The sequence below is a fragment of the Myxocyprinus asiaticus genome, chromosome 34, assembly GCF_019703515.2.
Source record: "Myxocyprinus asiaticus isolate MX2 ecotype Aquarium Trade chromosome 34, UBuf_Myxa_2, whole genome shotgun sequence".
NCBI classification, from domain to species: Eukaryota; Metazoa; Chordata; class Actinopteri; order Cypriniformes; family Catostomidae; genus Myxocyprinus; species Myxocyprinus asiaticus.
Genome location: NC_059377.1, coordinates 30422370 through 30447643, shown reverse-complemented (window position 1 = coordinate 30447643; position 25274 = coordinate 30422370). Strand labels below are relative to the sequence as shown.

At 36.9% G+C, this 25274-nt stretch overlaps 1 protein-coding gene across 2 annotated transcripts in view; it reads right to left on the bottom strand.

Annotated features, from left to right (window-relative positions):
* Positions 1-974: 974 nt before the first annotated feature.
* Positions 975-25274, bottom strand: part of LOC127424920 (ephrin type-A receptor 7-like) — a 190429-nt gene continuing 166129 nt past the window's right edge. The window contains exons 9-18 of one of the 2 annotated variants that reach the window (XM_051670471.1): positions 22196-22300; positions 20787-20842; positions 15295-15420; positions 14601-14786; positions 10974-11035; positions 9827-10030; positions 8881-9033; positions 6585-6775; positions 6088-6252; positions 975-3629 (exon numbers count right to left, since the gene is read on the bottom strand). In XM_051670471.1, coding sequence (XP_051526431.1) covers positions 3515-3629; positions 6088-6252; positions 6585-6775; positions 8881-9033; positions 9827-10030; positions 10974-11035; positions 14601-14786; positions 15295-15420; positions 20787-20842; positions 22196-22300 — 1363 coding nt within the window. In that variant the 3' untranslated portion in view covers positions 975-3514. The remainder of the gene's footprint in view (positions 3630-6087; positions 6253-6584; positions 6776-8880; positions 9034-9826; positions 10031-10973; positions 11036-14600; positions 14787-15294; positions 15421-20786; positions 20843-22195; positions 22301-25274) is intronic. The other variant, XM_051670469.1, reaches the window with a different exon arrangement.

Below are 25274 nucleotides of genomic sequence, written 5' to 3'. Positions count from 1 at the left end.
TCAGACTGGGTTTGAACTGAAAAAGCTCACACAAATGATGAGTCACATGCTGCCACCTGATGCTGACACTCACCAGGAGATTATTTAGTATAGTGTGGACCAAACCCTGCCCACTTTCAAAGAGGGAGATGATGTTGTAACATGGTGGGTCTCAGTCTTTGAAACAGGAAAATATCCAGGCCTGTGCCAAGCTGTTAAAGCTGCCATGTCCATCTTCCTTGGTCCCTTGGTGGAATTGTCTTTCAATCTGTTGGGCGACATCATAGACCCCAGAAGCACCAGCATGAACGTTGCTACATTTATTGCCATCCAGACTGTGAAATACACTTTGCAGTCCAGGAAGCAGAGTGCCATAGAGATGTTCAGTAGAGATGATGTTAAGTTTGGGGCAGTAGACAGGAGGCTGTGCAGCAACATCAATTCGGCAGGAACAAGAGACAAGGCCCAGCGACAAAAGAAGTTGCTCAGAGTCTGAGAGAAGAGGATGGAGTTTGACTGCCAGCCATCTACAAGTGCTGCAGAGAAAAGGCTTGAAGCTGAAGAGGAAGAAAATGTTGCAAGAAAGAGGCACATTGCTAAGCAGCTAAAACGGGCACTTGAAAGACTTGTGCAGGCCAAAAGACTGGAGAAATAAATACATTTTTGACCAGCAAGTTGTGGCTGTTGTGCCAAAAAGTTCAAGTGAAGTGGTGTCAATAAATGTGTTTTTTTACTTAAAGCAGATGTTGTCTTTTCCCTTTATTTTCTTGTCAGAGTGCTTCATTTACATTTTAAAATCATGCCCCCAGACCCTCCTACAGGGATTTAATTCAGAAACATGTCACCTTTTTCACCTCTTGTGAGTTTGCAGGTCTCTGTACAATTGTGGTGAGAAGAATAGCATCTCAGAATGCTATTCTGAGATGCAGGTTGGTGCTGTTTTGGTGGCACGAGGGGGACCTACACAATATTAGGCAGGTAGTTTTAATGTTGTGGCTGATCAGTGCATATATATATATTAATGGCAATATGAATGAAAACATGAAAGAAATTCTGTGCCTTTGCCTAAAACAACAGATTAGACTTTGATACATGAATCAGTGGGAAAGATGCATTAAAGTGGAATATTTATAAATATTCTGGGGTGATTTAATTCTCTCTCCCTCTGATATAAAAATGAACGAGTTGAAAAGAAAAAACATAAGGAAACTGTTTTTCTGGGGGTTGGTATGCTTGATTGTCTTGCCTCGACACTGATTACACATGATTAAAATAGACTCCATGATTGTATGAATTCAGGCAGGTATGCTGGAAGGCGACGAGACCACAGGCAAACACAATAAAGCCGAGAGTACCTGTATTGTATTTTTTTAATAACATGTTTCAATATTGCAACAGCCATCTGTTTTTCTACCAGGTAAAAATCATTGAAAATTCTAAACCAAAAAGCAAAACTAAAACAAAAGAAGACTTTGATTATTTTAAACAACTCAGTTTCTTCGCTACTCATCTAATTCAAACGATAACTCATTTTAACACAGTGAGAGGATCTCATTCAACACATTATTATTCAAACAAATTATAAAAATAGATTGCATTTTCAAATACATATTTACAGTATCAAACAGATCAGAATGATACACTCAATGCAAAGGGGGAACCTATTCTTATTCAATTATGAAAACAGTAAAGGGCTGGTAAACTGTGCAGTGCTGTATGACTTTGTCGTTTCGAATTTAAGTGATTATTAATTTGGGATATGCCATGTTCTGATATGATAAGGCTGCAGAAATGATGAATGAGTGTGAACTAGGTTCTTAAACTTTTCAATAATTAATATTCTAAAAACCAAGAACAAACTAACATGGTGAAAACAAAAAGCCTGTCACTGGATTTGTACTTTAGAGTTTGTAACAAAAAAGATTGACAAATATGTTATGAACTTGTTGTGTGATGGATGTTATTTGCACTGATCTGATTCTACAATCAAAATGTGAATGTTCTGAATAAGGGTTTTGCTCAGTACTACTTTAACACAGATTTTCAGTTCCCAACCAAGTCTTGTTCACACGCTTGCATCACACAGCAAAATGCAATAGTCTAAATTAAATAACACTAGCACATTCAGAACATTCTTTTTAAAGAACAACCACTTCCGTTGTACAAAACGCCAACATCAAGTAATACACATGTCCGAGATTATCGGACAGCTGCCATTGCAGTGGGTAATGCAAGTCTGTAAGTGTGTGTATGTGTGTGTTTGTACAACCCTGTCACATCCGCTCACTCACAGACAACCTTTCAAAGTGCAGGAAAAAACAATAAAATCCACAAACAAAGTTTAGGAGCATTTCATTGACATGACGGCAATATGTCTAGATTCAGTGCTATGTTTCCCTAGCCATTTTTAAAGGGATAGTTCACACAAATATGAAAATGATGTCATAATTGACTCAACCTAAAAATGTTTGGCAGTATGTTAGCCTCAGTCACCATTCACTTCCTTTGTGTGGAAAAAAAGATGCAATGACAGTGATTGGTGACTGAGGCTAACACAGAGCCTTAAATCTCTTATTGTGTTCCAAGGTAGAAAGTCATATGGGTTGAGAACAACACAAGGATGAGTAAATGATGACATGATTTTAATTTTTAGGTGGAAGATCCCTTTAAGCATATTATTTCTACATTCATATTCAAAAATGAGCTCCAGTAAGTATCTGTAAACATAAATAAATCCTCTTATAAATATGGGACAAGTTTAAGTAAGTCATGGAAGCTGCAGTGCAAACATTGTCCAGTGAGGACAGAAGAACAAGGAAAAACATTATAGAATACAGATGTCAGACAACACTAAACTAAACTGAAATTTGGTTCAAAACACGAGAGTTTAAACTATTTGTGTGGAGAAAGTGAAAAGAAAAAAGTAAACATGAAAAATCAGACATAGTAGTCAAAGGAAGGAATACACTGAAAAAGCTGGGATTTACATATTATTTAAGATTTCTTATTTCAGTAGTTATTTCCTGAAGATACGGCAAGATCTTCTCCTGGACTGAGGAGCAAAAGATCTATGACTTGGTATGCTCTCGGTTTAGTCCACTTTACAGGAGAATCAGTGGCTACAATGCATGAGTTCTTTTGTCTGGTTTAAGGAAACTGACATACACCCCCTTTGGCTGCACTGGGATCAGTCAAATAATAAATTGTGTAAATGTCATTGTTGGACAACAAAAGAAAAAGCAGACAAAATCAGCACAGGCTATTTTAGAGGAACCGTCTTGTTTTTCCTGTGATGTTGTCCCTCAGACAAAGGAACTTGGTTTGTGGAAGTAAATAATTTTTCGCCCAAAGAGAAGATTAAGAGGAGGAAAAAGGGGAAGATTAGGAAGAAAACTGCTATTGCAGTGACTAAATGGGGACCTCCTGATTGTTAAATGGCCTGCTGGGTAATTATGACAACAGATGTCCATGTGTCTGTCCTTTGTTAGCCAGTGCACTGCTGCTGGTCTGGAGAACGTGGTTAAGAGTGTGTGTATCAGACCTGCACTCCGCGACCATGCATCTGGATAACCTGTGCTCTAAGAGTCTGTATTGCAGACAGGATCTGTTTCTGGTGCTCCAGAGAAGTGATGCCGAGGCTCAACACATCCCTGTAAAACAGCAGAGCGAGTTACACAAAATGGAATAAGCCAGATACCTATTGTTTTTTTTTTGTTGTTGTTTTTTTTTTTTTTTTTTGCCAAACATTTGCAAAAATGCAATAGTTGATACTAATACCAGTAATTATTATTATTAATTTTTTTATTTATGAAAATTGAATAAGAAATCCTGATACCAATTTAAATACCACAGCAAAGGTTAATAAATATATGGATGCTACTTCGGCCACTTTTAGCACTGTGAACTTCAAGTAAAGTATTTTTAAAACATTTTTCACTAAATCTTTTTTTATTTTTTTATTTATCTACTTACAAATGTCCAATACATGCATCACTGGAGATTGTAATTTTTTTAAGTCATGAAAATTCCCACCACATCTCTAATTCTGTATTGTGTTTAACAGAATTCTGTGGTGATGGAAACAACATTTGTAATGTTTTTTTTTTTTTTTTGCTAAGGCTAATTTATAGCTAACATGTTATGTATCCTAAATACACAAAATTAAATAATATTTTCTCAAAATTACAGTATGATTGGAAATGAACAATAAAAATATTCTGCTCAAAAGTAATATTTACCTTCAATTTTCTTTGTTTCTTCAAACATCACTTGACCTATATTTAAATCTCAGGCATGCTTCATTTTCAAACAATTATTGAAATGGTTTGTTTATTTCACTCGTCATTTAGATTATAATAATTTTAAACATCTTATAATTAGTAGTTTTATAATGAATTTTGAAAGTCTGGGTCAGGGACAAGTCTAAAACAGTAAAATCTGTACATAAAGGCATTAGAGGTAGGAAAACTAAATTATGATGTCCTAGTAAAAAGTCAGTTTTAATATGATCTTCATAAAACAAAAACAAAACATTTAAATCTGAACGTTTTAATAAAAATCAACCCCGGGGCATGAACGTGGCCAAAATTTACGAAACACTATTTTTATATATAATAAATAAATATATATATATCTAACTAAAATATTTGTGCTGTCAGTCGATAATTTTTGTAAAATTGTGAATAAATCACATAATTTTATGTAATTAATCTCGATTAATCACAGATTTTAAAAGTGCTGAAATTTGACACTATATATATTTTTTTTTTCTGTAAAAATGCAATTATTTCCATATTAGGAAAGAAAGCAAAACAATATGTAACACTATAATGCTTTATTAACATTTTCCAAACAAAGCCTTCCACAGTATAAAGATAGAAATGCACTAAAATAGCACAAATTCATGTAACATTAACGTTTTTCAAAGTCTAATTGGGAGTTTGACTAATTGAAAGAACTAGTCCCCACATAGGTTGCATATTCATTGCAATGTGCATTAAATCTCTTAAACTCTTATTCTCCAGAATATTAATCTGCCGGCAAACTGTGGCTATCTGCTTTGTTATGGCAATCATGAAGCCGCATTCATGATTCATGTCAGGGCATCAACACCAGTTTCAAGATCCGTTTTGAACTCCACATGAAAAGCGCTTCCAGACAAAAACGTCTCATTGTGCGTTTTGGTGATAGTTAAGACTTGACACGCATTTGTGGAAATTAAAATGCACCTTACATAGCCTGAAAAATACTTAATTTCTATCACAAGTCCCATCTGGGCTTGTTTTGTACATCAAATAGAGTTAAGAGCTCCTTCATCATTTTACCACTGACACAAAACGGAAGTGTTGTTGTATGTGTGTGTTGTGAAGTGTGCTTCAGTGTAATGACTATGGGTGAAAACATTAAAAAGATTCTGCCCTTTCAACAAGTGTTTATACTGGTTTATGTTGTATTAACTGTAAATGCGTTAATCACGAATAAGAAAAATTAACATGTTCAATTTTTACAATTAAATCGCATACGTTAATTATGACAGCTCTATAAAATATATTTTAATATTTAAAGTACAGTAAAACAGCCTTCAAGTATTTCTCAATTAAGAAGACATTGCTTAAAGATTTTATCCAAGTAATTATTCAATTAAACAATCAGTAATAAAGAACAAAAAAGAAAGAGCAGTGAGTAGCTTTCTCATATTCTTGTCAATATTGTTGTTTGATTCATATTAAAAAGATAATAACAGTAGCTGGATTATAATAGGCTATTATAAGGCTGCATTTACTCCGATTTTTACATTCATTAAAGAAAAACTGGCTGTTTAATTAAATACCTCGCCAAGACGAGTATTTTGACGAAGAAATGCATTTGATTGTTTACGTATGCAGCCACATTATCGAGAATCTTCATTATCTTCACAAAACATGTGCACAAGTATGCAGATGAGCATTAAAAGCAGTGAAATAGCGCACAGTTACTGAATTGAGTTGCTATATAAGGACTGGTATCGTTACATCTTTTTTATTTTAGTTTCAACTCGAAGTACTGGTACCTCTGACATCCCAAGTCAGAATTTTTTTTTTTTTTAATCTAAGAAAACGCATCACTCACTGAACAGTCATGCGAGCCACTGACTCCAGGTAACAGTATCCTGCAGCAGTGAAGTTGTCTTTGTAGCGGCCCATGTCTACAGCCTCTAACCACTCGCCAACTGAACTAAACGAAGGGAAGGAGGGAAGAGTTCGTTCTGCTAGTGATACAGACGAGCCCAGAGTCCTTCAGAAACAAAGAGAGAGAGATTTACCTTTCAGAGTGAGAAACATAGGCCCTTGTAGGAAACATACTACAGTACCAAATTACCATATATTTTGATAAAGCTCTTCTATAGTTACAACAAGATAAGGAAGAATACCAAATCCTGAGATTAAATGTGGATTCCTGCTATATGGAAAACTAGACTAAAGCACATATTCTTTTAAGCAGGTATATCCATAAGAAGGAAATTAAAGCGAACAGGAGGAATTGGATTACTGTATAAATGAGAGAAACAGGAAGTGAAAATTCACAAGGTTGAGGAGCACTGTGAGCATCATGGGACATTTTAGTACCTGCGTCCCAGTGTGGAGGAGCCGATGTTGTCTGGGCTTCTGATGGACTTGCTGAGAGCGCTATGGATCTGGGTAAAGGTGGGTCTCTCCGTTCTCTCTTTCTGCCAGCAATCCAGCATGAGCTGGTGGAGAGACGGTGGGCAGTTTACAGGAGCAGGTAACCGGAACCCATCCTCTATCGCTTTAATTATCTGTAATGTACATGTATACACATAGACACATAAATCCAGAGTGAAAAGGGAGCATTTGGAAATATGGAAATATATTGTTGTCTGGTACAATTAACATTTACTATTTAGGAAAAATCCCAAGATATAAATGTTAATCACATCGCTGTTTCTCTGTTAAGACATACTGTATATATCATTATATTGGTCTGCACCCAACCAGTGTATTTCTCTGAGAAATTAGCGAACTAAAATGAATCTCACTTCATGATGCATTTCAAAATGTGTCCTTGACTGGTATCAAACTATCATCTTGTCACTTGAATTTTTTTTTTTCCAAATTCCATTTAATTAAATAAAGTGACTACTATAAAGTGACATTTTTAAACAGAATGAATAAAATTAAAGGTTCTTGCAATGAATGCATCAATGTCTTTGACTCTTGTGCAAGGATGACTTTCTCCAGAAATTAGATTCATTTAGCCATAAACATGGGGGAAGGAAAACCGTCCTCTTTTGTGTAACAGCTTTACATGCTGAGGCTCTTTATTTTACAAAGACTTAATAGTTCCAAATGTGTTTTGTCTCATGTCACAGAGGAGAAATTCTTCTGGGCATCTCATCTGGTCATATCCACAACACTAATCTACTTTTATTCTCGCAGCAGGCCTTTGATTAATCTCTGTTTAGCAGAGTTTCTCTTTGATTGTCTCTAATGTCAGAATGTCTTTATGTTTATGAAAAAATGATAACACTTTACAAAAAGGTTCCATTTGTTAACATTAGTTAACAACAGAAGTTAACATGAACTAACAATGAACAATACTTATTAAGCATTTATTAATGTTAATGTTAATTTCAACATTTTTTAAATCAAAAGATGTAAAAAGATTACCAAAGTCTAATAAATGCTGTAACAAATATATTGTTAATTGTTTATTCATGATTACTAATGCATTTACTAATGTTAACAAATGGAATCTTATTGTAAAGTGTTACCAAAAAAATAAATAAAAACACATTTTAAATTCTTCTATTGATGTACCAAAATTTTTAAGGAATAGTCCACACAAAAACAGAACAAAAAGTTCAGTTTTGAAGACTGCTTGTAGCTGTTTTCCATACAATTACAACGAAAGGGTACTTAAGTTTTCAAGCTTCAAAAAGAATGCAAAAGCACCATAAAAGTATCATAAAAATGTGTGTGTGTGTCAGTGAATAAATGACAGATTTCGGTCCGTTTATCATAGTTTATTCTTGACAGCTTTAGTTCCCATTCATTGTAATTGCATGGAAAAGAGCGACTAGCACAGTCTTTAGAATATCTCCTTTTGTATTCCACAGAAGAAAGAAAGCCATACATATTTAGAATGATATTGAGGGTGAGTAAATAAAGACAGAATTTATTTTTGGATGAACTATCCATTATCAAAATAAATAGCAAGCACAACGCCGCTGCTACAACACGGGCGGCCATGTTGATTGTTTTGGGTTGAAAAGATCACATGACTGCGTCACATGACAACAAATAAATCATCATTTTCAGATATATATTACGTAGTGAATTTTATTTTCTGGTGAGATTTATTTATTTATTTGATTTTCATTATGCTCTCTCACAATTTTTAGAGATTACATTACTTATGTTGTCCAAAAAGCATTATGCCCTTCAGACCGGCATTTATGTTTGAGAGCGGATGACTATGGGGATCTTTGCAGCAGGCGTGAAAAGAAGGCCACACGCCGTGCAACTTCTCAGTCTGATTGGTCACGGAGCTCAAGTGGACTTGAAGTCAAAGGTCTTTAAAAGCCCCTCGCTTTAGCTACTTTTAAATTTCTATACAAATACATAACTCCTCGCTTCACACTGCAAAATCCCATCCTACCAACAGAGAGATGTGAGAAAGAGAAAGAGCGAGGAAGAAAAATAATCTAATCACAAAAACATAAAAGAGGATTTTTAGGGAGATCTAAAAGACAGTGAAAAGAAGCCTCCCGAATGAGGGAGAGAGAGACACACAGAAGAAAATGTTTGGGAAAGCAACCCCAGAGGCATAGGGAGTGTGGAAATACATAGGAAGAGATGGACAGGTGGTGATACACAGGAAGAGATTAAGGGACAGACTTACGTCTTGGTTGCCCATGTCCCAGTACGGTCTCTCCCCGAAGGACATAACTTCCCACATGACGATACCAAAGCTCCATACATCAGAGGCTGAGCTGTAGCGATGGTACTGAATGGCCTCTGGGGCCGTCCAGAGCACCAAACTTTTCCCTCCATGCTGAGAGAGAAAGAGACAGATCAGATTTTTCAGATGCTTTTATCCAAAGCAAATTACAGTACACTTTACAGCACAGATTACAGAAACCATCCCCCCATTATATGAATATGGCCCTTGAAGAGTTTGAAGCCCAAATCTTGAGCCACTTGGCTACAGTGACTGTGCTTTTGCCAAATAGGACTTTTGTTGGTCTTTAAACAACATTTATGTGAAACAAACATTATCTTAATCCCAAACCTAACCCTATGTGAATCAGAGCGAAATGATTAGTTGACAATAATGTTTTTCAGGTGCCAACTCCAGCCTTAACCCTGACCCTAAATTCAACAGTAAAATCGGATTGGTTGATAGGACTATTCTTCGAGGACCAAAAAGGATGTTGATCCAGGAACATGTTCTACTTTGCAAAATAACAGTCACCAGATTGCAACTCACCTATCTAAAAACATTGACAAGGAAAAATGGAGCGATTCTTTTTCCTTTTTCAAAATGATGTTATTTCACAGTATGAGTGCATTGTGTGTGTGACTGACATTTTGTATCTGTCTTGTATCCTGACTTCCACATTTATTCATCTTATCATAACAGAAGCATGAAGCATTGAGGTGTTCTTAAAATACACCACACAGTCAACTGAGCACTGGCATGAAAAAATAAAAACACATAAAAGTTTGATGAAAACTACGATAAGAGCTGTGCTGTGACTTTTAGAGAAATGCTGACTACTGTTGGCTCCTTAAACTCATTGGGAATCCTTTCAGAGTGCTGGGTTGCATTATGGTAAAATACTCACCAGTGTGCTGTAGACCGCCTCAATCTTGTCGTCCTGGAGTGGTCTGAAGCCTGACACTTTGCAGACCAGGCTGCTGTTCACCAGGACTTTGTGAGCGGCCAGTCTGCGATGGATGAAGCCCATCTCTGTCAGATACTTCATCCCAGATGCCACTCCACCCAACAGATCTGCCAGCTGAAGAACAGTCAGCTGACCCTCGTGTTTCTGTGAGGGAAAAAGAGAGGAACAGAGAAAAGGAAAGCATGCCACAAAGTCAGTATAAAAAGTGCCATTAAAAGTCAGAGAGAGGATAAACAGATATGTGGCCAAAGTGGACGAAAGTGAAAGGAAGAAAGGAAGGAAGAGTGATATGGAAGGAAGTAGAGAAGGAAGAACAGAAGGAAGGAGGAGAGGAGGAAGGAAGTAGAGAAGGAAAGAAGGGACACAGGAAGTTGAGAAGGAAGTAGACAAGGAAGGAAGGGAGGGGGGAAGTAGAAAAGGAAGAATAGAAGGAAGGGAGGAAAGGAGAAGGAAGAATAAAAGAAAGTGAAAGAAAGGAAGGAAGATATGGAAGGAAGGAAAGGAGGAAGGAAAGAAGGGAGAGAGGAAGCAGAGAAGGAAGGAAGTGAGGGAGGAACAAAGTAAAGGAGAAAGAATAAAAGTGAAAGAAAGGCAGGAAGATATGGAAGGAAGAAAGTAGAAAAGGAAGGAAATAAGGGAGAGAGGAAATAGAGAAGGAAGGAAGTGAGGAAAGGAGGAAGAAGGAAGTAGAGAAGGAAGTATAGAAGTATAGATTGAAGGAAGGAAGGAAAGAAGGAAGGCAGGAAGGAGGAAAGGAGGAAAAAGGAAGGAAGAAAAGAAGGGAGAAAGGAAGTAGAGAAGGAAAGAAGGGAGGAAGGAAGTAGAGAAATAAGGGAGGAATTACAGAAGGAAGGAAGGATGTAGAGATGGATTGGAGGAAGGAAGGAGTGAGGGAGAAAAGGACAAAAAGTAGTAAGGTTGGAGGTAAGAATGGAAAGGGAAAAAAACAAGTATTCACATCTAAATCACATATAAAATCACATCTTTAGGTTTTAATAATGTAACTTAAATATTACACATACACCATTTACTATCTCAGCATTTAGCATTTGATGAATCAGACAAAAAACACACATGTAACTCTTACCCGCAGGAAAGAGTCAAGGGACCCGTTGGCCATGCTCTCCACCACTATCATCATAGTGTTACCTGCAGCAAAACATAAATAAACACACACATAAATAAAAGTTTGAATGATGTGTTTGTTTAATGTTTCATTTGGTGAGGAGGCCATGGGAAAAATGTTAAATGCTCAAGTGTATAACCAAACTGTGTGTGAACGGAACTGTATTTATTACACAAAAACACGACTGACAACTGCATTCTGCTGCTGTGCAAACAAAACCTATATTACCGCAGAATGCCACCACTGACCAGTCAGAATCCAGTATTCTAGAGAGCCATCTGTTATGAGTGTACTCCTTGTGAGTGTTAGACATTGAGCAATAGAGAGCATCCCAAAGAATGACGCTCCATTAGGGAGGCGGGTAGCAGTAAATCCCCAGGTGTTAGAAAAAAGAGAGAGAGGAGGAGGAAGAAAGAGATGGAGAAACAGATCCCTCAATCACGAACACCGACACCAACAATCTGGAGCATTTAATGAACAGCCCAATGAACATGAGTGTGCTCTATCAGTCTGGTCAATCTACCATCTCCTGCTCCATCACACCACCTGGAGGGAGGCGCAGACATGCCTGACCAACCCCAATCAGAGTACCTCCTGCTGGCTCTCAGCTCTGGGTCTTTCCCTCTGAGCTGTGGAGATGTACGGCACTGACAGGTGGATGGAAGAATGAGATTAAAAGAAGTGTGGAGGGTGTGAAGCTTTCAGGAGGTAAACGGTAGGAAAAATTGAGATTTGCAGGTGGAGGGAGAAGTCAGGGAGAAAGATTAGAGTCATTAAGGGGGCTTGCTGTGATTTGGCCACAAATTATTCCAACCTGCACATCTGCTACTGCGCTCACCACAAACATAAACACACAGGCTAATTCAATCCGAAAAAACAAAACAAAAAAACAATTCATTCTTCTCTCTAAAATGCCAATGAGTACATTAGCTTATTCTCCATTTTAAAACAACACAATTAAAACAAGAACCAACTGTGTCTTGATGACAAATCACAGCATAAACTTAAATGAGGCATGGGAAAATGTAAAAGCGGGCACATAGTGGATTTTTTTTCTCTTGCTCTACAGAAATAAAAGAATTATCTAGACATACTCTAACAGTCCATTTACTTAAACTAAACTGCAAAAAAGTGTAATTCAGAAATTGTTACATTATTAGTTATGATATCACAAACATTAGTACATTTACATGACAGTCCATGTTTATATATCAATGCCTATTCAATTTGTGATAACTTGGCCCACACTGATGAGCTGTCGAGAGGCGTAAACGTAGCTAAATCAATGAGTTTTTCAAAAGAAGACAAATTAGTGGACTTGACCACAATTAAAATGACTGCCTGTTTAATAAGGATCAGACAGAGGGTGGAAATAGTCATTTAAAACTTAATTACAACTGGCATTGGTGTGAAAAACTTTATAATACAAGCAGATTTTAGGGTTAAAAATTAAATTCTACAAAAGTGTAGGATAAAGTACACTGACCCAGGTGTGCACACCACAACCAAATTAGCAAAGAAAATAAATGGTGAATACACAACCGAAATAAGCCATAACATAAACATAATTAATCAATGACAACATAATTAACAGAAAATACATATTTTTTAAACACTATTTTTAGTTGTGTGGCAATCTGACTCTGTACAGGCTAGATTATAAAGATGCTCATCCCACTGTAACTCACAAGAGAAGTTCCACAGTCAATGCGTAATGAGTTTCCATTGTGGAAATCTAAACAGAAGATATTCCATGAATGCTATAAATGTCTTTTGGAATAAAAAATGATTTGAGACCTTTAGAAATGTTGAAGTATGTGCAATAGTAGTTCTGATAGAAACCCATCTAGGTATGCCTATTTCCAGAGAATTTTTATAAATATACTTTCACTGAGCACTTTATTAGGAACACTGTTATCCTAATAAAGTGCTCGATGTGGTCTTCTTCTGTTGTAGCTCATTCGCCTCAAGGTTGATGTGTATTCTGAGATGCTATTCTGCTCATTACAATTGTACAGAGTGGTTATCTGAGTTACCGTAGCCTTTTTGTCAGCTTGAACCAGTCTGGCCATTCTCCGTTGACCTCACTTATCAACATGGTGTTTCTGACTGCAGAACTGCCACTCACTGGATGTTTTTTGTTTTTTTGGCACAATTCTGAGTAAACTCTAGAGACTGTTGTGTGTGAAAATCACAGGAGATCAGCAGTTACAGAAATACTCAAACCAGCCCATCTGGCACCAACAATCATGATACGGTCAATATTACTGAGATCATTTTTTCCCCCATTCTGATGGTTGATGTGAACATTAATTGAAGCTCCTGACATTTATCTGAATGATTTTCTGCATTGCACTGCTGCCACACGATTGGCTGATTAGATAAATCGCATGAGTAAGTAGGTGTACAGGTGTAACTAATAAAGTGCTCAGTAAGTGTATATATTTTTTGATAATTTCATTGTGTTGTGGTTTAATTTTGTTGTGTTATGGCTTATTTCTGTTGTCTTGTGACTTAATTTCGTTATGTTTTAGTTTAATTTTATTATGTTGTGGCTTATTTATATGGTGCTGTGGCTTATTTCCGTTGTGTTTTTTAGCTTTTATTTGCCAATTTGGTTGTGTTGTGCACCCCTGGGCCACCGTAACTCTTGAAAATTTGGGTTAAATGTTTTAATGATATTGCCGAAAAAGAATAATCATAATGAAACTTTTTCAAATGGTCTTTTGTCATTATGCAGTGATACATACACAATCCCCAACACTCAATACTGTCTCTTCATGCATGCATTTCTATCATTCTCCTCATGTGGAATCAATATGTATTCACAATTCATCCAAGAATTACTTCAGCACTAATACACAAAGTCCCAGTCTAATATCAGTGCTGGTAGTTATTTAATTCAGCAAATCTGCTCAAATTCCCAACCCCCCCCAAGTCTCTACACAACACCTTCATCATCCCTTATCCCCTTTGGCAAGAACATGGTGGGCAAATTTATCTGACTATATTATCTCCAGGAACATCAGTTCTGTCAATACAAAGATGGATCTGTTCTCCTCTCCCTGTATTTCTCCACCCCGAGCCAAGATTCCCTCCATCATGCTGTTGACTGCACATTCCTGGTTTCATTCAAGCTAGATTCTCCTCGTTCTGTCCTTCCTGGAGTTGATAACATCTACAACTTCTCATTCTTGCTGATCTCTTACGCCTTAAGACCATCCGTCCTGCAAGTATCGACTCTTTTCTCCCTTTCTGTTCTTGCTCTTATGAGGACTGGCCCATTTATTCAGTGGTTCACTTCACAATAAACTGTCTAATCAATGGCTTATCATTCTCTTTTCTATAACTTCAAAAGGGCAACCTGCTCATCCCTCTTTATCTTTCTTTCCTTTTTCAATGTTGGGACATACCATCCATTCTGAATTTCTTTCAGTTGTGGGTCATCAATCCCCCCCAACACTATCCTGCGAGGAATTATCCCATTCCTCCCATAGATGGATGTCCTATACATCTTTCCTTTCTTCGTTGCCTTCCATTATCTGTTTTTGCATTCATTAATTGTACATTTTCTTTGTCTCTACTGACCTCTGGTGATGACTCCCTCTAGACGCACAATGTTGGCGTGATCGAACTGTCCTAGAATTCCTGCCTCGCTGAGGAATGAGCGTCTCTGTTTCTCCGAGCAGCCTGCCCGAAGGGTCTTTATGGCCACGGGCAACTCACGTTTGCTGGGCAGCTTCAAGCAACCTCGACACACCTCCCCAAAGTCTCCTGCAGAGGGCAAGTTTAATACACAGCCATGAACCAAGATATGATACTTGCTAGTCGGTTGCAGGTGTTTTAGGGGAGGGACATTCTCTTTCTAGAGGGAATTTGATTGGACAAAATTCTGGGTAGTGCAAGTCATTAATATTTAGTCCATTTTCCAGGAAAAGAAAGACTGTATATTTTAAACACATATGTCTGCTAAAGATTTGGAGTACACTAGCATATAGATGGCTTCAAAGCTTTTAGACAATGGCCTAAATGGCACAAAACTTCAATTTTGATTTCACAGGGTCTGCTTTGATGCAATGCATGCTTCATGATACAGACATAAACATTTAGGACAGATAAAAGGTTGCTATAACATTACTTATCAATTAATACTCAGTTTGCATAAATCTAAACACACATCACTGAAAAGATTTCAGACTGGAAAGAGAAGAGAAGTTTACAAGAAAAGAGGGAGAATGATGTGAAATATTAGATAGAAAAGAGGGCATCTGATGTCTGGTACCTGTATGGACTATCCTCTCAATCTTGATGCTAGAGATGTCCAGCTCTTTGGCAAAAGTGTGAACAGCCTGAAGCAGATCTTCACACGTTTCTGGGTCAATATATGTCCGTCTGGTTGGGATTTTAACTGAAAAGCACAAAACACATGCATGCTACGATTATACAGTATACTGTATGCCATGATTAGAATTCAGCAACTTGATGCACAACGATGAATGACAATGTAAACTACAGTAGTACAAGGAGGTTAGCCAGTCACAACAGAGGTAATTTACATATAGAAGTGCAGTATTTCAAAGGGGTCAAACAAAAAGCGAAACATTGTCATGTAAAAACAATTATGTCCGTTTGGCTGGGATTTTAACTAAAAACACAAAAACACATGCTATATATTTTTCACTGTTAAATTTTTCTTAAAAATAGCTTATAATTAAGACTAAAATTGCAGAATATATATATATATATATATATATATATATATATATATATATATATATATATATATATATTATTTTTGAATTATGTTATAATCTTTTGGCCTCTCATTTTATGCTCTTTAAACACAAAATTCTGGTTCTCATACATAGAGGTTTCTGGCCTACTCATAATGGCAGTGCGGTAGTCTGACTCCGAAATGTGCTTACAACTCAACATCGACCCGAACCAGACCAGGGTCTCAACTTCACAGTCTCATAACAGCTTATTGATCGCGACCTCGCATACATACACACATACTGAAGACTACAATTACAAAGCAAATTAAAGGTCCTCCATTCCATCGTGAATGAGGGTGCAGCTCAGGATCGAAGACCTTTTCCCCAGGAATGAGGATTTTGTTGCACAAGCCGTATTCCGTATACTGCCGTTATTAAAATGATTTAGGGCCAGCCACAGTTCACTTCCAGCTGATTTCTGTTTGGGTTTGCTATATCAGATTAATCAGCTAAGCCACATAGATGCTGTGAAAATGCTAATATGTTGTATTTTTCTAATTAAATATAACATTTTTTACTACAAATTATATTATCAGCATTAGTATTTAGTATGTCCTACTTTTAAAGTAATGACAACATGCACTTGAGCTTCCTCTTTCATGGCGCGGAATTCTGGCATTGAATCTTGTGAGCTTCAATGGAAGCAAGGAAATCCAACCTTTCAGTTAACATTGTCAATATCACAAATTTGCTTACATATGATTAGTGACCTAGAAATAATGCAGAATATTTGCTTTTCCTTGCACATTATAACTTTTTTTAATATATTGTTTATATATGTTTATTTCCAAGTATAAAAGAAATACTTTTTGGACTTTATATGCATTTGAGTTTGCATAAACTAAAGCAAGGGTTTTCAATGTCTTAAAAAGTAAGCTCCGCTCTGTGACAAAATTTACAAGACTGGTTATTATTTTTTATTTATTTATTTTTTGTAGATCTATTTACATACAATAATGTTTTTATAGGTCTATATAGCAGAGTCAATAATAAATAAATTCTACCAAAAACAGCAGTACATTCTGGCCACTTATTTGAAGTTTTACCAGGTATTGTCCTCTAGTGTTATACTATCAAAATTCATCATATTTCAGGCCAGCAATTCCCCAATGATGATTAATAACCTTAAATTCAGTCTGACAGACTCATTCGGCAATGCATCATACACTGGTGCATGAATATCAGCTATACAGATTTCTATTCATAACATTAAACCATATTTTGCATTATTTATTTTTAATAAAAAATACATGTTTGTCCTTATGATAATGGGATTACTTAACAGTTTTTTAGCCTACATTTGTGATAAACTTGCATCACTTGAGCCAGTCTCTGTCTCAACTCTGTATGTCTGCACAATGCAAGTGAATGGTGCCCAGAATTTTGAACGTCCAAAAAGCACATAAGGCAGCTTAAAAGTAATCCATATGACTCCAGTGGTTAAATCTATGTCATCAGAAGCGATATGATAGGTGTGGGTGAGAAGCAGATCAATATTTAAGCCCTTTCTACTATAAATCTCTACTTTCACTTCTTTTGTTTTTATATCACCACCTACTGGGCAGGGAGGAGAATTTATGGTAAAAAAGGACTTAAATATAAATAAATATAAATATAAATATAAAAATTAAATATTCTGAAGACATAAATTTAACCACTGGAGTCATATGGATTACTTTTATGCTGCCTTTTTATGCTTTTTGGTCCTTCAAAGTTCAGGCCACCATTCACTTACATTGTATGGACCTACAGAGATGAGATATTCTTCTAAAAAATGTATTTGTGTTTAGCAGAAGAAAGAAAGTCATAAACATCTGGGATGGCATGAGGGTGAGTAAATGATGAGAGAATTTTCATTTTTGGGTGAACTATTCCTTTAACAGTATTATAACACCAGAGCTACTGTTTAAGCTAATTAGGCTATTAAATTAAATTAAATTTCATAAAACATTTTTATTGTTTATTATTTATTTATCTTTAGATTTTACTTGGTGAAAATATCATCATTCTCCATGCCTCCCCTGACCCTCAGTTTGAAAAGCATGGATCTTAAGTACTATACCCACACATATTAAATCCAAATAAGTTCACAGTTCCCTGGTACTATACACACAAAAGAAGCGGGTGTCAGCGATGGTATAATGACAACTAAACACTGATCCCTACCAGTGTTTTTAGGTCATCCAAAAATATGCTTATAAAACAAACAATGGGCTTGCGGGGCGAGAAAGAGGGTGCGCTTTAGAAGCAAGCTGCGCAACGGATGGAAGAACAAACCTGTAAAACAAACAGTGGTGGAGACGCAAAGATCACACATGATGGGTCGCTAGAGAACAGAGCCCAGGGTGAAACGAGAGAGAAAGAGAGAGTTTCTTATTGCTCATGATTTGCAATGATGTTCATGGGATATGTTTTGTGAAATAATATATAGGGGAGGCGAGGGCAGTTGTTACAAGGGCTTAGTAACTGTAAGGTTTTGAGTCAAAACACAAATCACACATGTTTTGTATGTTGGTTTCAAACACCTATATCAAAATAGAAATATCCTGAATGTGTTCAGTTACAAAATTTGCTGGCCAAAACACTTTTATGTTACTTTTTATGTTTTTTCTGTTTCAAGAATTGTGTACTGTTTACATTTGAAAGCTGAAAAGCCTATATACGGCTGTTTAATCGCTTTTTTAAAAAAAAAATTGTGATTTATTGTCACAAAAGGTCAATATGTCTTCAGTGAACTTTTTCTGGGCAATAGTTTTGAGGCCAAGACTTCAAGACATGTGCCTAAACAGATATTGAGCCAACACTGATAAATATTCACTGGAGCAACACATCATACATATGTATCACATACAATGTGAAAGACAAACAAATCTGTGGCCCTCCAAATATCTTTATGGCAATCTACATTGTGCCTATGTGGAATCTTGTGTCTACTCTGGCGTAATTTGCAAATTTGCATGTTAAATGCTATAGATCACAGTATGTTTAATGAAGTCATACGAATGTAGGTTTCTGTGTCTATCAGTCAGCCTGCATGGATATGTATGTGTATGCCATGTGTAAGAGACTTGGCACATATCAACTCAAAAGTGTGTGCGTGTATTCAGTTTTCATTGTTTCAGCATATTTAATGCTTCAGCTGCACGACTGCTTTGCTCACATGCTCATTACTCATCAAACTACACACGCAGGCTAAGATGCAAGTACACACATTCATATTAATTTGCATGGAACACAATGGCAACATCTGGATTGAGTTTGGTGATAGTTTGATGGAAAACAGACCAGAAAGAGTGTGAAAACTAGGTGTCACGCACACAGTACAGCTGTTAATTTTAATTTTAATTTTTAAAAGTTTTTGGGCATTTTTCCACTTTAATTGAAAAAAGACAGTGAACAGGAGAAAGGAAACTAATGTTGTGTAAGAGGGGATATGACAGAGGGTGGATTTGAACTCCTGCACCTCCCACATGGAGCAAAAAAAAACCAAAACAAAAAACACAGACCATAATGTTTATTTGTTCATCTATAGTAGCATAGTTAGGTTACGTCATTGTTCGGCCACTGCAGCAGTTAGTTGCGTCATTGTTCAGCTATAGTTGCATAGTTTGTAACGTCATTGTTCGGCTATTGCAGCATAGTTGGTTGCATCATTGTTCAGCTATAGTAACAGTTGGTTTATGTCATTGTTCGGCTATTGCAGCATAGTTGGTTGCATCATTGTTCAGCTATAGTAACAGTTGGTTTATGTCATTGTTCGGCTATTGCAGCATAGTTGGTTGCATCATTGTTCAGCTATAGTAACATAGTTGGTTGTGTTATTGTTCAGCTATAGTAGCATAGTTGGTTACGTCATTGTGCGGCTATTGCAGCATAGTTGGTTGCATCATTGTTCAGCTATAGTAGCATAGTTGGTTACGTCATTGTGCGGCTATTGCAGCATAGTTGGTTGCATCATTGTTCAGCTATAGTAGCATAGTTGGTTACGTCATTGTTCGGCTACTGCAGCATAGTTGGTTGCGTCATTGTTCAGCTATAGTAACATAGTTGGTTGCGTTATTGTTCAGCTATAGTAGCATAGTTGGTTACGTCATTGTGCGGCTATTGCAGCATAGTTGGTTGCATCACTGTTCAGCTATAGTAGCATAGTTGGTTATGTCATTGTTCGGCTATAAACGTATAATTGGTTATGTCATTGTTTGGTAATTGTAGCATAGTTGGTTACGTCATTGATTAGCTACAGTAGCACAGTTCATTACATCATTCTTTGGCTACAATAGCAATGTTGGTTACATCATTGTTCAGCTTTTGCAACATAGTTAGTTGCATCATTGTTCAGCTATAGTAGCATAATTGGTGACGTCATTGTTTAGCTATTGCAGCACAGTTAGTTGCATCATTGTTCAGCTACAGTAGCATAGTTCATTAAATCATTGTTTGGCTAAAATATCAAAAGTTGGTTACATCAATGTTCAGCTATTGTAGCATTAGTTGGTTATGTCAGTGTTTGGGTATTGTAGCATAGTTAGTGATGTCATTTTTTTGGCCCTCAAGTCAGTGTAATAGCAGGCCGATTGTAAAAACAGTTCACAGATACAGAACAGCACAAACACCATGGAAAAGGGGTGTGAATGTTGCAGTACTGTCATATTTCTTTGTTCATAGGCTAACAATGCCCTCCCCCACTCCACCCTCTCTCTCTCTCATCATGACAGAGGGCATCTGAAACATGCTAATGGACAAGAGCATTAGGCGGACTGATGTTAAGGCATGCACAGGGACTTAAATGTTAATGCACTGCCACTTTATATGTCCCTAATCTCTCGTTTGCACTGATCACTCTATTCCCAACTCTGCTTTTTCCTTTCTCTTTCCATCCGTCCTAATCTCTATGTCTGTGACAAGCTATATCCATTACTACCTTCTGAAATAATCCCAACAGTCAAATTGATTTGTGGAATCGATGCACATGTGTGTGCCAAAACAAAGTAATACTCACACTGGAAGTACAGCTCCTCATCTCCCTCTTGGCTGGCTTTACTGTAGCCACATTGTCTGTGAGGGGGAAAAACAAAACAAAACGATGGGTCGTGAAAAAACAAGCATAAAATGACAATAAAACAACATGCTTTAAAGATAATAAAAATTATAGCACACAGCTACTACCAGCTGTAAGAAAATGACAAAACAGCACTTAAAGTGACAAACCTCGTTAAAATTATTTATGCATGAGACTACATTTCCGCTCTATTGCCTTCTTTATGATATAACAATTTTGCATTTCCCTTGAGATGAAAAATATGACATATCATTTTTGTTAAAATTATTAGTTAAGAGAAAATATGAGGTTTTAGCTCAAATGTATAGTTTACGGTGTGGACATAAAGAAGTTAAAGTATATTTCAAAGTAGCACAACATTTTACATCACAATACTGCATTGATATTCTAATGCCAAGACTCGATATTTTTAGTTACATTTCTCATGTAATATTTTGTTGGGGAACAAAAGAGTGAAATCTGTACAGGTAGACAGCAAGAGTTTTTGTGTAATGATAAATATGCCAGAAACAATGTATGTTATTTCCTCAAGTTTTTTCCTTTCTTACCGACACTGATGCGTCAATGCTCTATGCTACTTCTATGGCTAGCATACATGTCTAATGAAGGAACGAGCAACAAGTGAGTAAAAGACCACAATATATCACAATTTCGAATCATAATACAATTAAGAATCTGGAAGGATTATTTACAAAATGAAGAATAGCAATATTATTGTTTTGCGTCCCAGATATCAATATTGTATTGTATCGCCACCCCCCTGCTGATTGACACCTCTAGTTGAGGTGTGCTAATGAATTACTGTTCTGACACAGTAAAAGTGTCAGTATGAATAGAATCAGGCCGCTGGAGGATCTGATGGTATTTGGGCGATTTTATGTTGTGGATTAGTGTGACACGGAGACATTGGGAAAAGACATGCACCACAGGAGGGATTAAAGTATAGAGACAGGGAGACACACACACAGCAGGGAAGGAAAAGCACTCAAAAACGAAGCTGAGAAGGTTTCGATGACTCCAGGTTATTTGCTAAAGCTTGAGCATTTGTCCAAAAAGAAACATTTGTGTGCGCATCTGGCAGGCATCTGATTAGAGTGATTAGAGCGATTAGAGCATTCACAATCTACTCTAAAGGGGTGAAGAGGACAGGCAGTGACCGATTACCAACAGAGACGACAGGACAGAGATAGGGACATGCAGGTAGGAGAGACTACACACAGTGGCTCTCCAGAGTCTGGGATTCAAGCTCTCTGTTAGGAAACAGAGTGGCAAGACAGTCAGGAGTGGGAAAGATGTAGAGAGACGCAGCAGCAGGGGAGGAAGGGTGGTGGAGAAACGCAAGCATGTACCTGGGAGACAGCTGCGTGGAGGGAGGAAGAGGAGGAAGAGTAGAGAAGGAGGTAGAGAGCAGCACCACACGAGTAGGAGCTACATTGGAGGGTCTGGAGAAGCCACTAAAGGAAGAGAGGGAGGAATGGCCTCACTACCAACAAGAAGTACCTTTAATGAGTACAACAAGCACCTCTGAAATTGTTTACTCGCAATAGTGAGTACAGGAAGTCCCTCAATACCACCAGGAACTACCTTTAATGAGTACAGGAAGTACATCAGAAAGTGTTTACTCACTAAAATGAGGATAGGAAGTGCCTCGCTACCAACAGGAAGTACCTTTAATGAGTACATGAAGTACCTCATAAATTGCTTACTCACTAAATTGAGTACAGGAAGTGCCTCAATACCACCAGGAAATAATTTTAATCAGTACAGGAAGTATATCAGAAAGTGTTTACTCACTAAAATGAGGATACGAAGTGCCTTGCTAGTCACTGGAAGTATCTTTAATAGGTATAGGAAGTACCTCTGAAATTGTTTACTCACTAAATTGAGAACATTTACTGTACAGAGATCATACTGTGGTTGTCTAAAAAGAGAACACAGTGGACTGGGAGTTTCAATTATTTAAATATATTTAATACATTTAATAGTAACATTAAGACATTTAACAGTGGCCATTAAATGACATAAAATTAAAACAGAAAAAGTCAGATGCCATTAAAAAAAAAAAAAAAAAAAACAACATTTTTATACCACTACACTTCACACTTTTTGTGTTTGTCACATAATATTTAGTATTGATAGTGTGTGAATAGAGATGCAGGGCTTGTTTCTCCCCTCACATGGCATGACCTGTGTTCTTGTTCAATGTATTTTCTTATCTTTTCTTGCCATTGACACGCGAGTGCCAGCTTTATGGTTCACAAACAGAGGTTGCTCTGCAAATATCTGATGGACTGAGTTGTGAAATTTCTTTCATGGTCTATTTTTATCTCTCATAATAGTTTATATTTCTCTGATAAGTAATATATTTGATTTTGTCTCGATAAAGTCAACATTTTCAGTTAAAAATGACAATGTGTAGTAAGCGTGAATCTGATGAAACGGGTGTTCTATTTAATAATTAGCAGAGTTAAGGAAAGCACTTTTTGAATTTTTAAGAGTACTCTTGCGATCTCTTTTGCACACACACATTCAGCGTGAGTGAAGAGAGCGAGCGAGTAGGTGAGCAAACAATAGAGAGAATGTGTAAAAAAGTACTTTGAAAGAGTATGCGCTCTGTGCAGTATCAAATACACCACATGTATGATAGTCTTAACTTTAGAAAGAACATCAATATGAAGACAAAGCCAAATCCCAAACAATTTAAGAAAATTTTGAAATCGAATGCTTTTTTCAGGTCCAAAAAAGAGGACTTGTTCAGGAAAAAGAGGACATATGGTCACCTTATTTAATAAGTACAGCCAGTACCTGAGAAAGTGTTTAATTAGTGGAGAAAGTACCTTAATTATGTGATAACATCACTTTTTGTCATGCTAACTAACTTATAACGTATTTTGGTGTGTTAAGTAATAGCCTCTCAAAGAAGACAAAGAGCCCTAAAAACTGGAGAGTAAAACATGAGAGCATAACTTGAGTATAACAGTAAAATGAGAGTCTAAGCTGTTATGATGGTCTGCCTCAATTAACAAGAAAAGAAGAAGAGAAAGATGAGGAGGCAGGAGTAGTGAAGGTGAAGGTCAGGAGAAAGTGGAAGGAGTGACAGATCGGTGCAGGAAGAGAGACAAAATACCACCGACAATGCATTACAGCACTATTGTGTGTTTGTGCGTGTGTAGGTGGATGAAAATACTCAGAAGGAGATTCTTAATGTAATCAGACTCTAGATGCCGATATAAAGAAGAAAAAAAAATAACTACAATACTTGACTAGCAAATCTAATACTTGACCCCAAAGTACTTAAAGATCAAACTTGAAATTAAAAAGGAATACAATTTTGAATGCTAAAGATTGTTACAAGGGTTATGACATGAGAATCATTACCTGATAAAGCCGGAGGTGAGGTTTATGAAATACAGTCACTCTAATGCACTCTTTAAATTCTTTGTTTTTTGAGAAAAAACAAGATTTTTAAGCTATAAAAGACTTGCATTTACTTCACATTCTTCAGTTTGTAACAGACAACAGCAAGAGAATTCCACACGATCATAGCCTGCGTGTATGTCGGAATAGTATACTACTATACCACTTGTGCTATTTCTGCAATATGTATACTAGGCACATTAAGCACATTTTCTGCATGCATGGAATACCCAGATGACCTACATGTGCCGTATACAAGCTAAACGTACTGCAATACACTCGACTTGACATTTCATTACCAGTGTGAACTGGAAAGATATATTGAATGTACATGAGAGGCCACAAATAAGGCCGTCCACAAATCCTAATCCTAATCCACTGACTGTCAGTAAATGAGTGATTTTAAAAATAAAAGAGATGTTATACCCTGCAGTGGAACAGAAAATTGGGACCCCAAAAACCACTTTGGGCTAAAATAGAACACAAAACCAAACCCTTTTTAAACCAATCTGATGTGAGAGAAACTTTTGGTCACAGAACATTGTTTTAAAATGGCACAGCTGTAGGCTGTATATATGGACAGGAGATAATGGCTGTTTCAAAACCTAGTGAGCTGCCTACCAATACAGCATTTTTGGGCATGAAAGACTATGATGCCCAATATGCTCACTAGACTTTGAAACAAAGCCATTGTGTGTAAATTCCAGTATTGCTGATGATAATATACTACTATGACAAAACCCTCTCGGTGTTTGTGCCTAAATTTACTATTACTATTGGACTATGTTTGTCCAATACAATTTCACACCTGATGAATGCCTGTGTCTCTAATAAGCCTCTCGCACACACACACACACACACACACACACACACACACACACACACACACACACACACACACACACACCATTCATCAATAGAAACCGCTTTATCAGAGAAGACAATAAATCCACTCTCTTCAGTGTTTTAGATGACACACTACTGGATTCGGTGTTGATGTGTGAACTGATG